This window comes from Ambystoma mexicanum, chromosome 11, assembly GCF_040938575.1.
Source record: "Ambystoma mexicanum isolate Mex_15411 chromosome 11, UKY_AmexF1_1, whole genome shotgun sequence".
NCBI lineage: Eukaryota > Metazoa > Chordata > Amphibia > Caudata > Ambystomatidae > Ambystoma > Ambystoma mexicanum.
Window position 1 is genome coordinate 1,024,181,504 of NC_090934.1, and position 19,543 is coordinate 1,024,201,046.

A 19,543-nucleotide genomic window follows, 5' to 3' on the forward strand; every position below is an offset into this window, starting at 1 on the left:
TTGAAGTTACAATTGGAGAGGGCGGTGGAGAAGCGTAGAAGGCGGCTACATTATTTGAGGACAGTGTCGGGTCAGGAGTGGGGTGTATGACTCCCCTGCTGATGTCCCGACTGCTCCATGCACTGGTCACCTGGCTACCCTCTGAACTTGGGCCCAGGCTCCTGCATGTCCAGTTGCACTTTACACTGCCTCCTGGCTCCCCTAGCACTTGTGGTCTGTATCTGCAACCCTACAGTCTCTTCTCTTTGCACTTATGAGCCACCCTTGGCTGCACTTTTTGAGTTTGCTGCACTGAGCCACATGCTGGCTGCACTTTTGAGTTACATGCACTTCCCCCCCCTCGACACTTCCCCCCTTCCACTTCCCGGCACTTGCGTGATCTGAATGACACAGGGCCTAGTAAGATCGTTGTTTTATCCTCCCTGTGTTTTCCCCCTCCCTGTCTTGTCGCGCCTAGAAACACTTGTGTACAGGTGTGTTATAAATGCCACATCATATCATTAGACATATTCTGTTCATGTTCTGTTATGAATAGCCATATGGCGAGAACGCATTTTACTGGAAAAAGTCAGCTGAACCAGCATTATCATTACTTCTGAAGTTGAGAACCTAATGATGTGCAGGGATGGGCCTCAGGGTGGGGATAGGTCATGGAGTGGAAATGGGCTTCAGGGCATGAATCGGCCATGAATCAGAGGTGGACCTTGGTGCAATGATGAACCTTGTGGCTTTCATGGGCTTCTGAACAGGCATGGGGCCAGGAGCAGGTATGGGCCTTGGGGCATAATAGGCCTCATCGCAGTGGCTGTCATCATGCCCATGATGGGTGTTCGAATAGGGACGGACCTGGCGAACAATGGCTCTCGAGTGGGATGTGCTGTGGAGAATGGGTATAGGGCGAGGAGCAGGGATGGTCCTTGGGTCACGACTGGGGACAGGCCTAAAAAGAGCGTTTAGTAACATTTGACTTTGGCTGGGGTGCACAGTGAAACCATGTTTCTCAAGAACAGTGCGATGAAGTCAGAAGCAGCTGATTATGATATTATTCTCGATTGTAAAATATATTTTAATACATTGCACATAATGCTTCCAGTGTTATGGTATTTATTTTTCTGACATTTCCGTCTGTATTTATCCATATTTATTTGTTGGCCTTTTTGTCTGTATTTTTCCATTTTTATTTTTTGTCATATAAAATGATAATTTGCAACTAGTATTTTTCTGCATTTATTTGAATACAAAAATGCGTTTATTAAAGGATGCATGCGACCATACAAGAAAGAAATGCCAGCTCCATTTTGGCCATAGCTACAAATGGTTGCTCTTGTGATTGCTGCTGACTTAAGATACATGCTGTCAGCAATTTGAACGTTAATGCTATTTTCATACAAATTTTACTCTCTCCATACTGCCAATCTGCAATGCGATTGGCCTACCATGCATGATTGACAGCATGGGGAACCAAGCAGAAAGACCTGTTTTTCAATTTTTTTCTCCAACCTTATAAATAAATACATACAGAAAGCGGATTGATTTCTCTATGTATTTATGTGTAAAAATCAGTAAAAACTGAAAACTGGGAGCCTTAATTAAAAATAAATAGTAACAATGTATGCAGTATGGTTAAAGCTAATTACTTTTAGCAAGACTAGTTCTTCAGCACACTTACCGCATAACCCGGTGCGCAGAAGCATTTGCCGGAAACACCATCGCAATCGGCGCCGTTCTGGCAAGAGCAGATCCTCTGGCACCCTTCACCATAGTATCCGGGAGAGCAGGTCTCATCACAGTACAGGCCGGACCAGCCAGCTCGGCAGGTGCACTCTCCGGACAGCGGATGGCAGCTGCAAGCAGAAGAGAGCGGGAGATGTAATAATGTCAAAATCTACGGATCACTCACCTCGGCCCACCCTCTTCCTTAGCCTAGGGCAGTGGCCTTCAAACTGAGGGGCCGAAGGATGTCCAAGTGGGGCCCGAGACTCTTTAAAAAGGGATTAAGATTATTGTTTTTAATATAAAAAAAGGATTATAGTGACTATGGGGGTCATTCTGAGTTGGGCGGTAAGGGTTACCGGGCACCGGTAAGGAGACCGGTGCCGGTAAACCCTTACTGACCAATTCCGAGGTCCCTTAGCGGGAAGCGCAAAGAACGTGTGGTCTGACCACACGTCCTTTACGGTTCCCGCTAAGGGACCAGGGCGCTATTCGCGGGCCCGTAATTAGCGCCTTCCCCATTCCCATTCCCATTGAGCCCTATCGGGGCTCAATGGGAATGGGGAATGGTTGGTTGAATGGGGACTTACTGGGTCCGCACAGGTCAGAATGTCCCGGTAAATCCCCATTCAACCAGAAGGGACACGGACCCAGTATTGGAGGCAGCCATGGTGCTAACAGCACCATGGCTGCCTCCAATCTCGGAATGAGGCCCCTATGTCTAATAGACGATAAAAGCAGTAGAAAATCTGCTTATATTTTAAAGAGCCTGGGGCCCACTGGACATCCTTTGGGCTGGTGAGGGGTTAGGGGGGGTGAGGCAACCCCTAGGTGGGAGGCCCCAGAAACAATATTTTTACTCAAGGGGGAGCAGTATGAAAACGTTTGAAGACCATTGGCCTAGAGCTTGAGTGTTCCCAAGTTATTCTGGGGTTGAATGCACTGGGAAATGCTCTGCCAAGCACTTTCCTAGAAGATTTGATCACTGTTGGAATGTATGCCATGTAGCACACATTCATCAAGGAGGCATTACTGGCACAATAAAGTAGAGAGGATCTGGAAAACCTATATGCATTCATATAAACACACAAGTGGCACAGAAAATGTTGGACTTCAAAGACTGTTCATTTCTCAACTCAACTAGCCTCCATCTTTACCCCACATCTAATTGGCACTGTGAAATAATGACCACTGCACTACAGGGGTGCAGGGACGAGGAGTGGCTAAAGCACATATTCATCCCCACACTACTACTAAACCAGCAATGATCCAAATCACAAAGGTGAAGGAGGCACAGACTGAAAGGTATACCTCTTTTGGTAGTGCAGGCGGATGACAGGTTTATTCTTCAGATGGGGTGTGAGCTAATACATTTGCAAGACAAACAACAATAGTATGGTGGTACCAAAATAAAAGAATGCCTGATCAAGGTTAATAAAAATAGGAACTTTAATAAAAAATAGTAATCCACACAAGTAATTAAAAACACAAACGATCCACCACTGTAAAGGAAACACATAGAATGCATGCTGTGATGAATCCTGTGGGTCTTACACTAAAACCCTTACTAAAATCTCCTCCCAGGTGCCCAGGGAAAGGCAGACGCTCCCTGATCCAAACCTTGGGGGTGATGTACTGTAGGAGGATCACCTGGTAGGAGACAAGGCCCGGGGTGGTGAGGAGATCCTGTGGGAAGAGACACAGTATTTATCCTTAAAAGGGAAGAATCTTTTAAAGATACCAAACCATGTGATGGCTTGTTATTGCTATGATATGTAGAACTCTGCATTAAGCCTGTGGATGTGGTTAAAGCTGGTGTGATATCTTTAAATACCCCAAGGAAGGAAAGACCATTTGTGACCTCTAAGGTCAAAAATACCCCTTACTCCCAGAGGTAACGTGACAGGAAATCTATAAATAATGGCTTGAACAAACTGCCTTCCTCTTTCCACATAAATTCTTGTGACTTTTCCTTAAATGCACATAAGAAAAACAAATCCACATTTACAATTAGAAAGCTGACAAGAAAGCCTAATTCTAGTGATTGGGACTACAAGTCCCATAATCCCCTAAATACTGGGATGAGGAAGAGGGCTCAAGAGCAATGTTGCAGGAGTAGTCAGCCTGTTAAGCATAATGACCCACACCTGAGGGAAGCAGCGGGGCTTAAAATGCCCCTTCAGGTGCAAGCCATTAGATGATTAGATGGAGCTGTAGCTGAGGGTTCCATGTTCATTTTCCGACAAGTCATTTTTTTGATTTTTTTTTGCAGAAATATTTGTTTTTAAAATAACCTTCCCCTATTAATGTAACTCTATTCCCGCCCCTCCCCCCCATCCCATATATAGCCTTCCCCAGACCCTATATGTGTTTCTATGTTTTTCTTTCAGCAAAGCAATTTCGGCAAAAAACCCATAGAAAAAATAACTGCCGAAAAATGAATGTAGTACCGTAGCTGGGGAGGCTGCAGCAGTAGCAGCAGGAGCAGAACACTGTGTTGGTAATCCAAGCAGAAGTGGATGAAAACAAAAGTGGACGTCAGGACTTTAAGCAGATTTCAGTTGCCTTCCCTGAGAGGGTCCTGTTTCTCCTAAATATGAAGTGCAGAGGCTGCGCAGCAGAAGGCGTGAAGGAAGACTGCTTTTTCCCATGTGAACCTGATTGCAGAAATTGTGCAGCAGGAAGCGTGCCCATGGCTGAAGAGTGTTGTGCAGCTGAGAGTCCCAAGAGCAAGAGGATCTCCTTGGCTGCGTGGCAGGACCGAACATACCTTTACTGAGGAGGAGTGTGTGTCCGAGCAGGGCCAGATGCAGACCCAGCCCTGCAGAACGTGAAGGGAGCGAGACAGAAGCCGGTGACTGTTACCAAGTGTTCTGATCCCATACGTGAACAAAGGAAGGCCACTGTATCCAAGCCGAGTCACTTACATACGAGTAAAAGCTACATTAAATCGACCATTGATTGTCAGCCAATGAAAAGTATGAAAAGTAGCACTCATGTGTGAGTGAACATCATTAATTTCACTTGCATAAGAGTCAAATACTTTCAAATGCATTACTTGAATACTGAAACCTAGGAAAACAGATGAAAGAATAGTTGCATATACCTGAAAGTCATTCTGAGGTCAAGGTTAAACTAAGAATCAATTGTGAAGCAGTCGAAAACAAGGTGAAGCTTAAGTTAAATGTTTGAACATTATTAACTGTGAGTTGAGGGAACAAGCATTGCCCATGCTAAGAGTGAAACAAGCATTACCAAAGCCAAGACTGAATCAAGTGTTTCCCAAAGCCAAAGAGTGGTGCAAGCATTGCCTAGAGCCAAAAAGAGACTAACAACGGGTCATGCAGTTAAACTACTCTGGTTGGCAGGAAGCAAAGAGGTGAATGCAAAGCTATAAAAGGGCAAAGCATGTCTGATGGTAATCATTCAGTAACCAGTTGGTGTAAGTCACATAGTAAACGGCACAAGACGGAAGGTATCATTATATCCTTAAAGCACTTCTGGTTGTTGTTGCAGCAGAAAGACAACAGTGGCAAAGAGGCTGCCCTTCTGAAATGTGAATGTTTGGAGGAAGAGTGCCTTATCTACCTGAAGAGTTTGACTAGCACTGTTGTGAATATTGTCCTTTCTAAATTGCTAAAAATCACAGAATTGCAGTCTGTTGAAGCTGTGGTAAAGAAACTCTTGGGTGTCAGTAGATTTAACACTTCAGGAGCACAATTGAATGTGGCAAATTGTTATTTGTTTAAGCTGACAAGGAACCGCGTTTCTTCTTTAACATGTATACGTTGTGGCAAAGCATCTTGACTTGGAATATCATTGATGCTATTTGATGAAGTGGAAAATCATTGTTCAAGTAAGAAGAGCGACTTTTTTTATGTGGGTTGCACAATGGTTGACAGAAACTTTCTTTTGACACACTGAAGGAGCCAAGAACTGAATAGAAATTTGTTACTGCGAATATATGAGAAATACCATTGTTGATGTTTATTGTGAATTGTCATATATATTTTCTTGTGTATTTTATGCTTAAGTGTGAGGGCCAGATATCCTTTATTAGAGTGTTTTCCTTTAGTTTTAATAGGCAGGGAGATCCTCATCAGAGTAGTGATAGTGAGGCGTTTGATGACATTTATGATTTAATAAAATGGCATATTTTAAGAAATCATCCAAAAGGTGTCTGCCTCACATTTCTGACCCCTCACAATACTTTGAGATTAAAGGGCAATCAGGGCTGAAAGGTTTTGGGCCTGATTCACATAAGTGTTTTAAAATTATGAAATGGTCTGTGAATCAGGCCCTTTGTCTTTAAAAGTTAAAAAAGGGGAGTTTAAAAGTCACAAGGGACTTTTAAGGAAGACCAGGGGGACAGGGCCTGTTCGAATACCTTTGTCTTAGGTACATGACTGCTTTGAGCCAGGCTTATAGGCACTTTATCGCATTCGAGATGGTCGAGCCGCATGGATATCAGTGGTGAGTCAGAGCAGACTCTGCTTTGAGACAGAACTCTTGATTCATCAAGTCAAAACTATTCCGTGGGTCAACTGGGAATCGGGATGGGTGAGTTGATGGGTTCCAGCGGGTTCAGTTGGCTTCCGAATCGGGTTGAGATGTTGCTCTGATGGATAGAGTGGGTGCTTGGATTGCAGCGAGTCGGGTGTTTCCACAGTGGCGTGCCAGTGGCCCAGTTGTGCCCACAATGAGCTTCACTAGGTTGAGTCAGTGTTCAGACAGGTCAAAAAGCAGGTAAGTAGTTTGCAAACCTTACAATGCTAAAGTACCACCACAGGTCCAGTAGCGGCTCCAAATAAGTTGAACATGGTCAAGCCAGCTCAGAGAGGTCTTGAGGCAGTAAAACAGATTGCAGCTGCTTCTGGAACTTCTGGGTTACTGTGAGGCTCAATCCAGGGTCCCCAGGAACAAGGTGAGTCCTCAGTTCTATTTATTTCTATTTTCTCATTTATGCCACAAGAGGCACTACTACCAAAAAGGTTTCACAGTGCTTGCCCCTATGCAGCCAACAAATCCATAGCCAACAAAACTGAATTTTGAACAGACGGGTTTCAAATTTCTACAAAATACGATAACAGTGTCCGTTTTTGGACTTCAAGTCGGCGACGATTCCACAGTTTAATAGTCAGAGCAGCACTAGATCTGCCAAATGCTCCGGCACGTTTTGAGGGAAGTATGAATGTAAGATCACAATAATTTGAATGTTGTGGTCTGAAAGATGACAACCACATAAAGCGTTGCTTAATATAAAGAGGTGGGAATCCATAAAGAGCTTTATGAGCCAGGGGGAGCAATTTATAAGAAATTCTGCTTCCAACTGGCAGCCAATGAAGTCTCCAAAGAACTGGGGTAATATGAGCTGGTCTGGGTGTATTGGCGACAACCCTGGCCACAGTATTCTTCAGAACCTGGAATTTATGAATAGAGGACAGAGTAGATCCTGCATATATGGAATTGTAGTAGTCTAATCTGCATCCCACTAGTGCCAAAATTGAACAATGGTGTTCTGAATGGAGAGGCCTGATTTGTTGGAGCAGCATTAAGATGTAGTTAGAGATTTTTAGAGTAAGATTAATTTGAGGTACCATTGAGAGAGCAGAATCAAAAGGAATTCCCAAGGAGTTGACCTTGGTTTGTACTTTGATGCACTTCCACTCCATGAAGTTTGTCTGGCACGTGCAGGGGTTTCGTCACCTCCCGTGGGTAGGATCCTGGTGCCACTGCATGGGCTGCAATGAGGCCTTGGTCCACAGCAGGGTCATCCCCAATGTTCCCTAGGGATGGTGAGGGGACAGAGCTTCCCTTTGGTTTGGAGCTGTCTTCACCTCTATGGCAGAGGTCTTTGGAATAGACGGTATTCCCAACAAACTACCACAGAATTCTTCTTGCCTTGACGTACAAAGATAAATCAGCTGTCCTTATAGAGACAAACTGCTACAGCTGATTGGTCCATAGCAAGCCTCGGGTCAGGAGTCCATCCAGAGTGGTGTAACACATGTCCTTTGCTTTCTGACATACACAGAGTGCTTTGTGTGAATGAAGTGGAGAGGGGCATGAAAATGTAGAGGGCCTAGCAGAAAACAAAATGGTGGAATCCCTCTCTCAGCCTCCACCTCTTCCCTGGTTACTCTAAAACCACCCTCCCATGTCTCCTGACATCAAAAGGACTTCAGTGATCAGCATCCTGGTCTGAAAGTGGCTTATTATATCAGGACTCCCATTGAAGCACTGGTTCCCAGAAGACCTACCGGGAAGGGTCCCCGTTCACTGGGAGGAATGTTTGGCATTTTTCAGGGGATCAAAGAAGCAATTTCCTTGTGGAGACAGCCAAACAAACAGCATATCCATATCATCCCAGTCATGGCTAAAGCACTGCTGAACAAGTGGACACAATATGCTATCCAAATGCTGTGGCTAAATAATTGTGCGATCCCAGTAGCCAGCATAACCAGACATGTCTTATATTTACAGCTTGGCATGCCAACAGGCTGACTAGGGTACACAATTATTATTTTTGATTACAGGTGCAGAAGAAATAAAAGCCACCTCGGCCTATTGGAACGTTGTGCTCCAGTAGCTGTCAGTAATGCACATGTGACCTTTGAACCTGCCCTGCTACCACTGCAGGGCTGGTGCTGGGGTTATAAGGCAACTGCTCCGGCAAGCAAGGGCACCTGAGTGCACTATGTTTTTGGCTAGAGCATTGTGAAAGGGAGGTCTGATTAGCCGATGCCTGGAAACACTTTCTGCTGTATAGGTGCCATACAAATGTTCAATACATTCAAATTCCAGATGTCATTCTGTCACAGGCATCTATGGATATTTGCAGGGAGAGTCATTCCTCTCACTGTGCCCTGCTCACAAACTCAGAAAGCACCTCCTTTGTGAGCTATCCGCTAGGTTCTAGCTAGTGCCCAAGCTTGTAGTGATAGTCCACAAATGCACAGGTTTGTATAAAGACTGGTGGCAAGTCTGCGCCAGACGGTGTGTCGCACCTAGGCAAATGTAGGCATTGCTGCCTTCTTTCCGCTCTGGCACTTGTTAATTGTGGGTGCAATCTGGAGCCCCCCTCTTTTTGGTGCTCAAAGCTGCCAGCTAAATCAGTCTTGCCTGATACCTTCCCTGGAGGCCAATGTAGGGCTCAGTTATCACCCACACTTATGCAGTGTTCCCGTACATCCACATTCTGTGCATTAACACTTCCAGAAGCTTCCACAACGTCTAGCCAGGGCAGCTTTATCTCTGGAGAAAAAAGAACACAATCTCACAGAAAGAGACAACGCAAATGAGTTTTAAGAGGTCATTTGACGCTGCACTTTTTGGGGGCCCTCCCAAAGGTGTGAATTGAGACCATCCTATAAAACATCTGCACACCTTTAAAACTGAAGGATCATCTGCATCTCAGAGCTTAACCCCAAAGGGAGTTCTCAAGGTTCTGGCGCCACCTCTTCTGACTTGGGTAACTTGGATGACAGGCTTAAAACACACACACACACACAGACACATCTCCTCATTAGGATATTAATGTGTTGCTGTCTTCCAGCATGCATTCAGTAAATGCGAAGGAATACCCAACATTTACGCTTTCATAGAAGGATAGTCGGCAGCTGGGAAGAGTCAGGCTACCACCTCCACAGAAGGTAATTTGCTGCAGAAGATGTTTTTCCATTTCTGCTAAGTTGGAGGATGGTGGGTAAAGAGGTTGTTATATAAATATATATAAATATATAAATATATATCTTACTTCAGCTGTCGTTTCCGCAGTTGGTGGAGGAGCACTCCTTGGTCCCAGATAGATTTACAAAATCAGGAAGCCAAAATGCAAAATTGTTTCACTTTATTTAAATATCAAAAAGAAAAATCCATAAAATCATTGCACATCCTCATGGCAAGAAAAGGTTTTCACAAGCCACTCACATTGTGGCCCTCCCAAGGTATCTGGCGCATAGTAGATGGAGTCTACGCGTTTCACGGTCCACTTATATATATATTCACACACACACACACACAAAACCACAAAAGTTATGGTGGGTTTGAAAAGACACACTATTTGTGTTCATAGCACTGCCCAGGTGGCAAGTGAGCAGGGGAATGATAGAAAAAAGGAGAGGTAGGTCAGGTGCAGTATGAAGAACTAGGTGATCTGGGATGCCGCCTGTGAGATGAACGAATGAGTTCCTGAAGTGATTATGGATCCGCCGATAAACATCAGTACATCTAAATGGAGTAAGTGACTAGAAGGGCAGGTGGAAGCACTAGGCAAAGTAGGCGGCTTCCTAGGTCACTGGCCAGAAGGGGCTGCCAACCGCAGGTTTTTCCACCTGAATGGAATGAATGACAAAAAAACAATCTGAGCTATAGTGGCTGCATAATGCCCACATCGGTCGCAAATCTAGGAGCTGCTAACTTGGCAATGGGAGCAGGGCTAGTTACTACTGACGCCCAACGGCGTTGCTAGGGGGGGCTTAGGGGGCTATAACACCGGGACTTTTGGCTGTATCCCCAGATAGAAGCTCAGGGGCTACAACCAAAAGGTGATAGCTATCCCCGAGTCCCACCAGTCCCGACATGAGCCTAGCCCCTGATCTTTTCCAGACCTAGCAACACCCCTGCCCTGTTTTTGGATGGCTCACAAGCAAAAAGTAAAAACATGAAGGCCTATCAGGAAGAACTCTGGATCACACAAGGTTTTCAGAAACAGGTCACTCAACCCAAGGCATGTGAAAGTCATTCTAGATCCCACATGGAATTTCCGGAGGCAGAGCATGGGTGAGCCAGAGCCGGCACTGCAGAGTTAGGAATAGGAGGGAGATGAAGGGGGAATAGGGGTCTAATGCAAGTTCAACAACAAGGAGCAGACTGACCTTTCCCGCGACATCTCAGAATGGGACCAAGGGTGATGTGCTTGCAGCATATTTTCTCTTTTACATTTGCACTGCATTAAAAAGCTGATGAAACATGTTGTGGCTGCCTCCGAGTGTCAAACTAGAAATTATATCGTGCCTCCTATTGCTATGAATATATGTATATTGGCCTACGCCAAGCTGCTAACAAGCTGCTTATAAACTACATGTGAATAAACTCGCATTGCAAGGTCCTGACCTTAGAAACCCTGTAAACTGTCATTTTGGGTCAAGCCGCCATTTTAGGTTGTCTTGCTCTATAAAGTCACCATGTGAGCTAAAATGGTAGCTTATGTTATTCAGAACAGAACTTGATTGTCATGACTTCTGTACAGCTAATGTATAACTTGCCTGCAGGCCACTTGTTAGGGTCATGAGCTGAGACCTTGTCCTTCTGCTGACCTGTGTGCAATGGATTACCTGTATCACCGAAACTGATCTATAATTGAATGAGAACACCTGCTTAACTACATTGTATAAACTAAGTCCTGCATTGTAATGTTAGGCCTAGAGCATACATTATTACCATTTCTTCTTGTTAATGTATAAACCTAAGATGAACTAGATTTGACCTGGCAAGGGACCCTAGAGCAGTAACTTATTTATGGAATGGTTAACCTGCAGAAAGGCTGGACAACAGGCTGGAGAAATGTATAAAAGCCTGACTGTTTCAATGAATATTTGCACTCACTGAGCACACCGAACCACGCTGGAGTTCACTGTGTTGTACTGAGGGTCGATAGCTATCTGAATTTTGTTCTGTTCATTTGTAACAGGATTCAGTATAAAATAAAGTGCTTTGTATGTTCCTTTGTAACCTGTGTTTGGTGTGTTTCCTTTTTGGTTACCCTGCCTCATATTATTTCCTTGTTTTCACACGAGTACTGGCCTCATGATTGATTACTGCGCCATTTGCCCTCCAGCGGAGACATATGACTCCATGTACACATGAAGAAATAGATTTTATTTTGGGCACACACGCTACATACAAGTGTCCGCCCTTTGTGTGTGTCAATTCATAGCTGCAAGCATCATCTGTCATGTTTGTGAAAATTAGCCAGCAAACATTGACCAATTGACTCAGAGTAGGGCTTACCTGTGTTTGCCACTGTAAGGTTATCTAGTGCGGGTTATGAAAGCAAGATAAGCATTGTGGCTGGAAATATGTGCATTGTTTGGGTAAATGGATGGCGCCCAACATGTCAACACTATGTTATAATAAACTTACAGCAAAAGGAATGAAACTAAACAAACATCGTTTTGGAAGGTCATTGCAGAATACTGGTGCTTTGCTGATATAAAAGGGTCCGACAATCCAAATTGGGGTCACTTAAAAGTTGAGCCAGAGGAACTAAGAAGGCAATTGGGAAGACCCCGTATATTGAGGACACTTCAGGTTCTTTGCCTGCATTTCACCAGTGCTCCAACGGGCTATCCATACTCCAGCAAAGCCACACTGACCTGCAGTCTTAGGAGTTCACCCGTAGCCCATCCCCTTTTAGAACAGCCTGATATTGGTTAGTGGTAAACTGTGCAGTCTTGGGAGCAGAGGCTTTCTACTTTCTGTTAGCAAGACCATGCATGTGTATGCATGTGTGCTCATGTATCTACCAAACAGCTGTGCTTGCCACCCAACTTTCTTCATCTAGCCTTTCCTCTCACATAACCCTACCCCATTTCCATTGGCTTGGTTGTAAAGGCCTGACCATGCTGCATCTGTACCAGGGTGTGAGCGAAGCTTGTACGGGTCCTGCTGGTCTTATATGTGTACCAATATCTAACATAAGTTTGTACAGGAACTTGCAGAGAGTTGCCCTGCTAATGCTGTACTTGTGCATGTTTTTAATGGAAACCAGCACTGGGGCGGATGCTGTACCGATGACCATGTCTATGTTATAGGTGTTTGCCAGGGAAGCTTGCACTAGCCCTGAACATGCTGCACCTATCTGTGCAGGAAGCTTTCAGTTCTGGAACAAGCTGTATCTGTTTCTGAGCGATGTCTGCACCGGCCCTGCCCGTAATGTACATGTCCACCTTTGTGAGAGAGGCTTGACCGGGCCCTACCAGTACTGTTCTTCCACCTATTTGTTAGGGAAACATGTATTGGCATTGACCACGCTGTACCCTCGCGTGCCGAAAACATGCACTGGCACTGTCCATTCTATACCTGTACCTCTTTGTGAGGGAAGCTTGCATTGACAATGCCCATGCTGGACTTTTTGGTGAGAAAACATCCACTTTGCCCATGCTGAAGAGAAGATGGCTCCTGCCCTGGCCAGGCTGTACCCACTGAGCAGGAAGCTTACACTATCCAAATCCATGCTGGACATATACTCATTTGAAAGGGCAGCTTCCAGCGACCCTGGACATGTAGCACTTGTTTGTGAGAAAAGGTTCACTGGCCCTTCCCATGCTGTACCTGATGGATGTTGACGGAAGCTTGGTCTAGCCCTGTCCAGGCAGTACCTGTTTGTGGAAAGCTTGCACTGGCCCTGCCCATGCTGTTCCTCGAATCCGAGTGATTTGCCCGCGGTTGAAAGTGCCGCGGGCAAATCGTTCGCATGAGAAAGGTGCGAACTACCAAATGTTTGCACCTTTCTAATGCGAGCACACATACATTCTCAAACCCACACACACACAACACACCCACACACCCCCATAACACACCGGCCGCCCACACCCTCAGCACACCCCCACCCACACCCCCAACCTAAACAAACCCCACTTACCTTCATCTTCACGCTGGTTCCCTGCAGCGCCAGTTCCCTTTCACTTCCGTGATCGGGAACCAGCGCTGTTTTTTAAACGGAAGGCTGCGGGGTGTCCCCCGCAACCCTCGCTCATTATACCATTAAGCATAGTGAGCGGGGCGATGTGGGGGACACCCCAGCAGCCCCTGTTTTTTTTTTTAATGCTAACACCAAAGGTTCAAATCTTTGGTGTTCAAACTTTTGGTGGTAGCATTTTTAGAACTTTTGGTCAATGCGACCATTTCTTTTAGGTAATTTCGACCTAAACACTGTTCCTCTGCCTGCTCGATTGGTAAGGACATCCTGTGCTGGTCCTGTCCATGTAGAATTTGCATGTGCTGTACCTGTGAGGAGAGCTTGTACTTTGGGGATAGTTGCAGCACTGCCACCTATGCAGTGACTTGTAGGGTGCCTTTAAGGAAAGCTGGCAATGTTGCTACCTATGCTGTACCTGTTCGGTGTATGATAGTGGCTTGAGACGTGCCTGTCTATGATGTACCTTTCCTGTGTGTGAGTGAAGCTTTCTGTGCTTCTCCCTATGCTGTTCCTGTTCGGTGTATGATAGTGGCTTGAGACGTGTCTGTCTATGAGGTACCTTTCCTGTGTGTGAGTGAAGCTTTCTGTGCTTCTCCCTATGCTGTACCTGTTCAGTGTGTGATAGTGGCTTGAGACGTGGCGGTCTATGAGGTACCTGTTCTTTGTGTGGGAGTCACTTGCTCTGATGCTACCCATATTATTCTATTCCTGTATATCTGGCAATTGTGAACTTCTGATGCATGTGCTGTAGTGTCTGTTTGTGAATACAATTTGCAGTTTGTGTTCTGCCAGTGCTGAACATGGCTAGTGAGTTGAGGAAAAGTAGGCATTGCCCACATTCACAAAACACAAATCATGACTTTACGCAACGAACTGAGAAATACCATTGGGGTCTTTGTGGGTAGGGTTTGTGGGAAATTACACTTTTTAAAGAAAATTGTCCAAGTAAAATTGAATAAAGCTCCCTATTGCACAGTGCACTAAAGCCTGCATTTAGGTTACTGGGTGGAAGCTGAGCTTCTGCCACCTCTCTGCTAAACCTCCTGGCAGTCAGGTCAAGAGGTAGAGCCACCATCCAATTTTCACATCCAGTGCTCATGGTGGTCCATTGGCAGTAATCACCATGGCAAAGGGACTTGGGTGCTTTGAGTAGCCCAATGCCTCCTCGCGGCTGCCGGTGGCAGTCCCACTCCAATCGTCCTCGCTGGCATCTGAGACGCCAAAGGAAATCTCTCTTTTCGGCTGGTAAGCCACAGCTGAGCAAAGGGCTTTTTTCCCCCCATCGCTGATCCTTGTAAGGATGGCGCGTGGGTGGGGATGCCGGTACCACCATTGACAAGGTAATGGCGGAAGCAGTTCAGCTACCGTCAGCCACCCGCACCGTACGCCATTCAATGACTTCCCGCTCGGTTTAGTTAAGTTGGAGCGGATGTGGGTGGATGCAGGACCAAGACAGTGCATGCAAGGCCAGCCGTAAGTAGCTCTACATCTAAAATGGACAGTACTCGGGGAGAGTCAGCCAGGTTGGTGGAAGGAAGCAGAAGCGTCCATCTCACAACATTGAACGATACCTACAGTATGCCATTAAAGTGGCCCACATTGGCCCTTCAAACGAGCTCACACAGCCAGGAGCATGGTGGTTGGAAGGATGCCTGATAACCATTATTTCTAATCGTACCCGATGTCGATTTTTCCTAACCCTGTCTGATATTTTTATTTTTAATCCCTCCTGATCTGGTTATTGTTTCTAATTCAGCAGACTATGTTATAGATTGTATGTGTAAGTGAGGGCGACCAGGTTTTACCTTGGCACGAAACGAAGATTTAAAAGATGAAAGCGAAACAGTAGCTTGTGAATGTAGTGGGTGGGACATGCATGTGAAGAGGTCAAGGCACATTTGGGAGGAGAAGAATAACTATAGTAAGAACACCTACCTAGGTTTGGTAGTGGAGGGCATCAAAGGGACCTTTCGCCTATGGCAGCAATAGTCCTTATATTGGTGCTGCTGACTATTATGTTATGGCCTGCAGAGCAGTCTAGTAAAGCCACCGTAACAGCTATGTTGCAGCATTAAATACAGTCTGCTAAACCAAACCTACGTGCAATGTCATTCCTCGGATGGAGTCGGTGTGATGGCTGGGTCACAGCTAAACACTTGCGTAGCTGTTTGATAAAGCAACTGTGACTGCGAGTTTGCAGCAGTCTGATAAAGCAATTCCGGAAGATAAGTGACAGCTTGTAGTCAAAAACTTAATTTTTTTATTTATACAGCCACGAGCAATGCTCTTTTAGTCACAAAAGAATGTACAATAGATAGAAAATCTGATTTGACGGGAAGAGGTGAGCTTCTTACAAAGGGGTGAGTTTGAGTGACAGTCTGAACAGGTTGTGGAGGGGAGCAAATGGAACAGTCAACGGGGACAATACATGAGGTGAATATACATGTATTGGGGACAACCATCATTAGACATTTTAAGTTCAGGTAGGCGGTAGGGCCAGCAGTGTTAGGGGTGTGACCATGATGGATGAAGTGCTAGAGTGGAGGCAGTAGAGAGTGATGGCCAGAGGCAGGTTATAGGTGAGGGAAAAAAGTTAGCTCGAAGGTAGACAGATGAGAGGTTGGTTAAGAGGGTAACTCATAGGCGAGGAGGTAGCCTTTAGTTTGGTTTTAAACAAATCAGTGTGGACTGTTTCTCGGATGTCCGGGGGAAGAGAGCAGTATGGTTAAGCACAGTGTCTGCGATGTCACATCTTGCTTAGCATTCTGGTAGTGGGGAAGCAGATTTAGGGACCAGCTGGTAGACTAGCAGATGATCATTATTGTGTAATCGAATTGATTATTCTTCCTACGAGCGTTCTACCACTAGCTGATAACCGAACTATAGCTATTATTTTATTCCTTATATGGTATTCTTATAAAGGTTATTTGGCTATGTGCTGCAGCGTTTATAAAGCACAAAGGCAGTCCCACTGTCAGATTCTCTGGGTGTGGATGTCAGTCTTGTACTCATAAACAGTGTCTCCTGCTGTCTGTTGGTTCCGCGCAATAAGCAATAAGCGTATATGGGTGGGTGTGTGTGAAAGAGACCGCATTTCTTTATGGGTGGCCAACCCGCCATTTTCCTGTTTCCCCTTCCCACTCCTAAAACCCTATTTGAGCCCCCACCCCTTTCCCTAGGTGCCCATACCGACTGCACTAAAATGTGGTAAAATGTCCCATCGCACAATGCGGTGACCCACATGCAGTCAGATGGGGAGATACTGGGCCTCATTACGAGAATGGAGGTAGCCATAGAGCTATTAGCTCCATGGCTGCCTCCGTTCCGGGCTCCATTACCAGTTCCTGCAATGGGGACTTACCGGGTTGCCCCCATAGGGCTCAATGGGAATGGGGAGGGAGGTAACAACGGGCAGATTACATCTGGCCGGATATTACCTCCCTCTTCCTCTCTCCCGGGACTCGGAAATCACGCCTGGTTTTAACAGGCATGCGATCCGGGTCCCGCGATGGGAAGCTCATAATCGGCGTTCCCGGAATGAAGGGGGCCGGTCCCGTACAGGCCCCCTTCATTCCGGGAGTGCCAGCCTTATAATGAGGCCCACTGTTTTTTATGGTTGAAAAAGTGGGTACATGGGTGTGATTGAAAACGATGTCACAGCTTGTAAGGTTGTTGGATACAGACGCTATCATCACTGTGCGCACCTTCTGTATTAGTCCTATAGAGGCTTGTGTAGCAGTCGGATAATTTAGAAGTAACTGTTTGGTCACAGCTTGTGTAGCAATGGAATAAAGTGGCTGTAACAACAAAATGTTCTGATAAAGTGACAGCATCTATAACTGCTTGTACTCTGACATCCCGTCCCCCTTCCACCATGTGCTTGGAATTTCCCTCTTGCGGGGAGAGAATTCAGAAAAGAATATAGCCCCTGGCTCCTCCTGTCGTTTTCTCTTCGCTGGACAGATCGTAGCCGTCAGCATCGCCCACCTCGCACAGTTCCCTCCTTTTTCGTAATTTTTCAATCCTGTGTTTGTTTTTACCTGCAGCTCTTCGACTAGGTGGTGGTTCCACTCCGTCTAGGTTGGGTAAAGCCGGTTTCTCCCCTTGCACCAGCCACAACCATCAGGAGCCCTCGTCAGACCCACACTACCTCTGCCTCGGGTGTCTGGAGCCAAAGCAGAAGTGGGACCGCTCTAACGGCTGACATTTACTTTCAGTTCGCTTGCTCGGTAGGCAGGCTTGGGCTGGCCTATAACGCAGTCGGGCAATGCCCGAACCAAAAACACAAAATGCTAGCGTGGACCTGTTTTTTGGGTCAAAGTGGGCCACTTTTTTGGCCCATGTGGGCCAGTATGTTAAATTACTTCACCATGCGGTTAGTAGTTTTGACCAGTGTTACTGAATAACATATTCTTTAAAATACACAATTTGCATCACATTTGATCAAAAACCTCCCCCATGGGTACTACTGAAACAGTCTGTCACAAAAGGAATGAATTGCCATTTGCAACCGTGGGCCACTTTTCTATTGGTGCCCGAGACAATTTTATGTCCAAGTCTGACCCTATCGGCTCGCTGCCACCTCCTGCACACCTAAAGGAGTTTATTCAGCTCAGGAAGAAAGTGTTCTTGAGTGATCTTCCCCCTTCCAGGACGCTTCTTGGGAGTTTCTCAGACTGGGAGGGATTCTTTGGTCCCTTCTTCTCCCAGCGAGCAGCCGAGGATCTCCTGGGTAGAGCTAAGACCGAGGCTCATCTCGAGGGGCAAACACCAAACTAACGCCCGAGGATCACCATCCAGGGCTGCAGAAAGGACTCCAGTTCAAGGAACCCCAGGTAGGGGCTGAACGCAGACCAGTTGTAGAAGTTCCCCGGAAAGGGTTCGATATCAGTGGCTAAGGTGCCTGGCTCATCCAAATCTGCCAGGAAGGTGTTATTTACTGGTATGCACGCTAAAGTCCCCCTGATTGCCTTATAATGTGGTTTCCTCTTCTGCGGAAAAGGCCTGACAATGTGCTTTAGACATATGAGAATGTCTTTCGCAAACTGCATGGCAACCCCCCAAAAGAGGGAGAAAAGGTCACCACGTCTTCCAGTGTGGCTCCTGTGGGGCTGGGCCTCCCGGGTTCGCTGGAATATCTTCAGTGAGGGCAGTCATGTTCCCCCTTACTCAGGGGTGGGGGCTCCCTTTGCACCATCAGTACTATGGTAGCCGCCATGTGGATGCTCTCACCGCCAACAGTGAGCCTCGCTGCCTGGTCCTCCTCTGGTTTATTCCGATTCTTGGCAGTCAGGTTTGAGAGGGCAGTGGCCTGCACTTCAGGGCCTGCACCCACAGTCTCTGGCTGAGGGCCACTTTCTCTGAACATTTCAGGCCATGAGTGATTACTTCAAGGATCGTACCAAGAAAATCCAGCAGGGTCCCTTAGCTCTTCAGCCTGGGGTCCCCCATCTACAATGGAGGGTGCAGCCCTATTAGCGTGTAGCCCGGTGAAGCAGCCTTTGCAACCTCCGGCGCAGACTCTTCTTCTGCCTCTGTGCCCTATGTCCTCCCCTCACCCCTACAGTTTCCGACCCTTTGTCCGGCCGGATGCTCCTGCGATTGATTTGGCTGCCCCAGACATAGGGGTTCACGTGAATGAATCAGAGAACGAGCTCCGGCCATCGGCCAAGGTGCTTCATGACCAGATCTCAGGGCTGCTGGGATTCCTGGACAACAGGTTCCAGAGACACGTCCACTTAACAGGGGGTTCTTTCCTCAGTTTTGACAGAAAGGAGCGCCGACACGTCGTGCACCCCTATGCACAAGGAGGTCCTTGCAGAAGCATTAAATCTGTGGGAGAAAAAGTGCACTTCAATGGGTGGAAAAAGGGGCACTGAAAGGAGGCACACGCCATTCTCATCTAAGAAGATGTGCTTATCTTTTTACACTCACACCTTATCCTGGCTGGTAGCAAAGGTAACCCTTCATTCCAAGATAGGTCCAGGGTCACCCGCTTCAGTCCTTGGGAAGGTGGAGAACTTGGGATGCAAGGTTTACCCGTGCCTCATTTACACCTGGCAAATTCTCAAGGTTTGTTGGTCACAGCCAATTTAAAAGTGAACCGCCTTTGACAGGCGTTTTCTCTGG

At 46.3% G+C, this 19,543-nt stretch overlaps 1 protein-coding gene across 9 annotated transcripts in view; it reads right to left on the reverse strand.

Annotated features, from left to right (window-relative positions):
• The window catches only part of MEGF11 (multiple EGF like domains 11), a 2,301,522-nt gene that overhangs the window by 639,700 nt on the left and 1,642,279 nt on the right, over nt 1-19,543 (reverse strand). For all 9 annotated transcript variants that reach the window (XM_069624261.1, XM_069624259.1, XM_069624260.1 and 6 more), the window contains one exon: nt 1,670-1,844. In XM_069624261.1, coding sequence (XP_069480362.1) covers nt 1,670-1,844 — 175 coding nt within the window. The remainder of the gene's footprint in view (nt 1-1,669; nt 1,845-19,543) is intronic.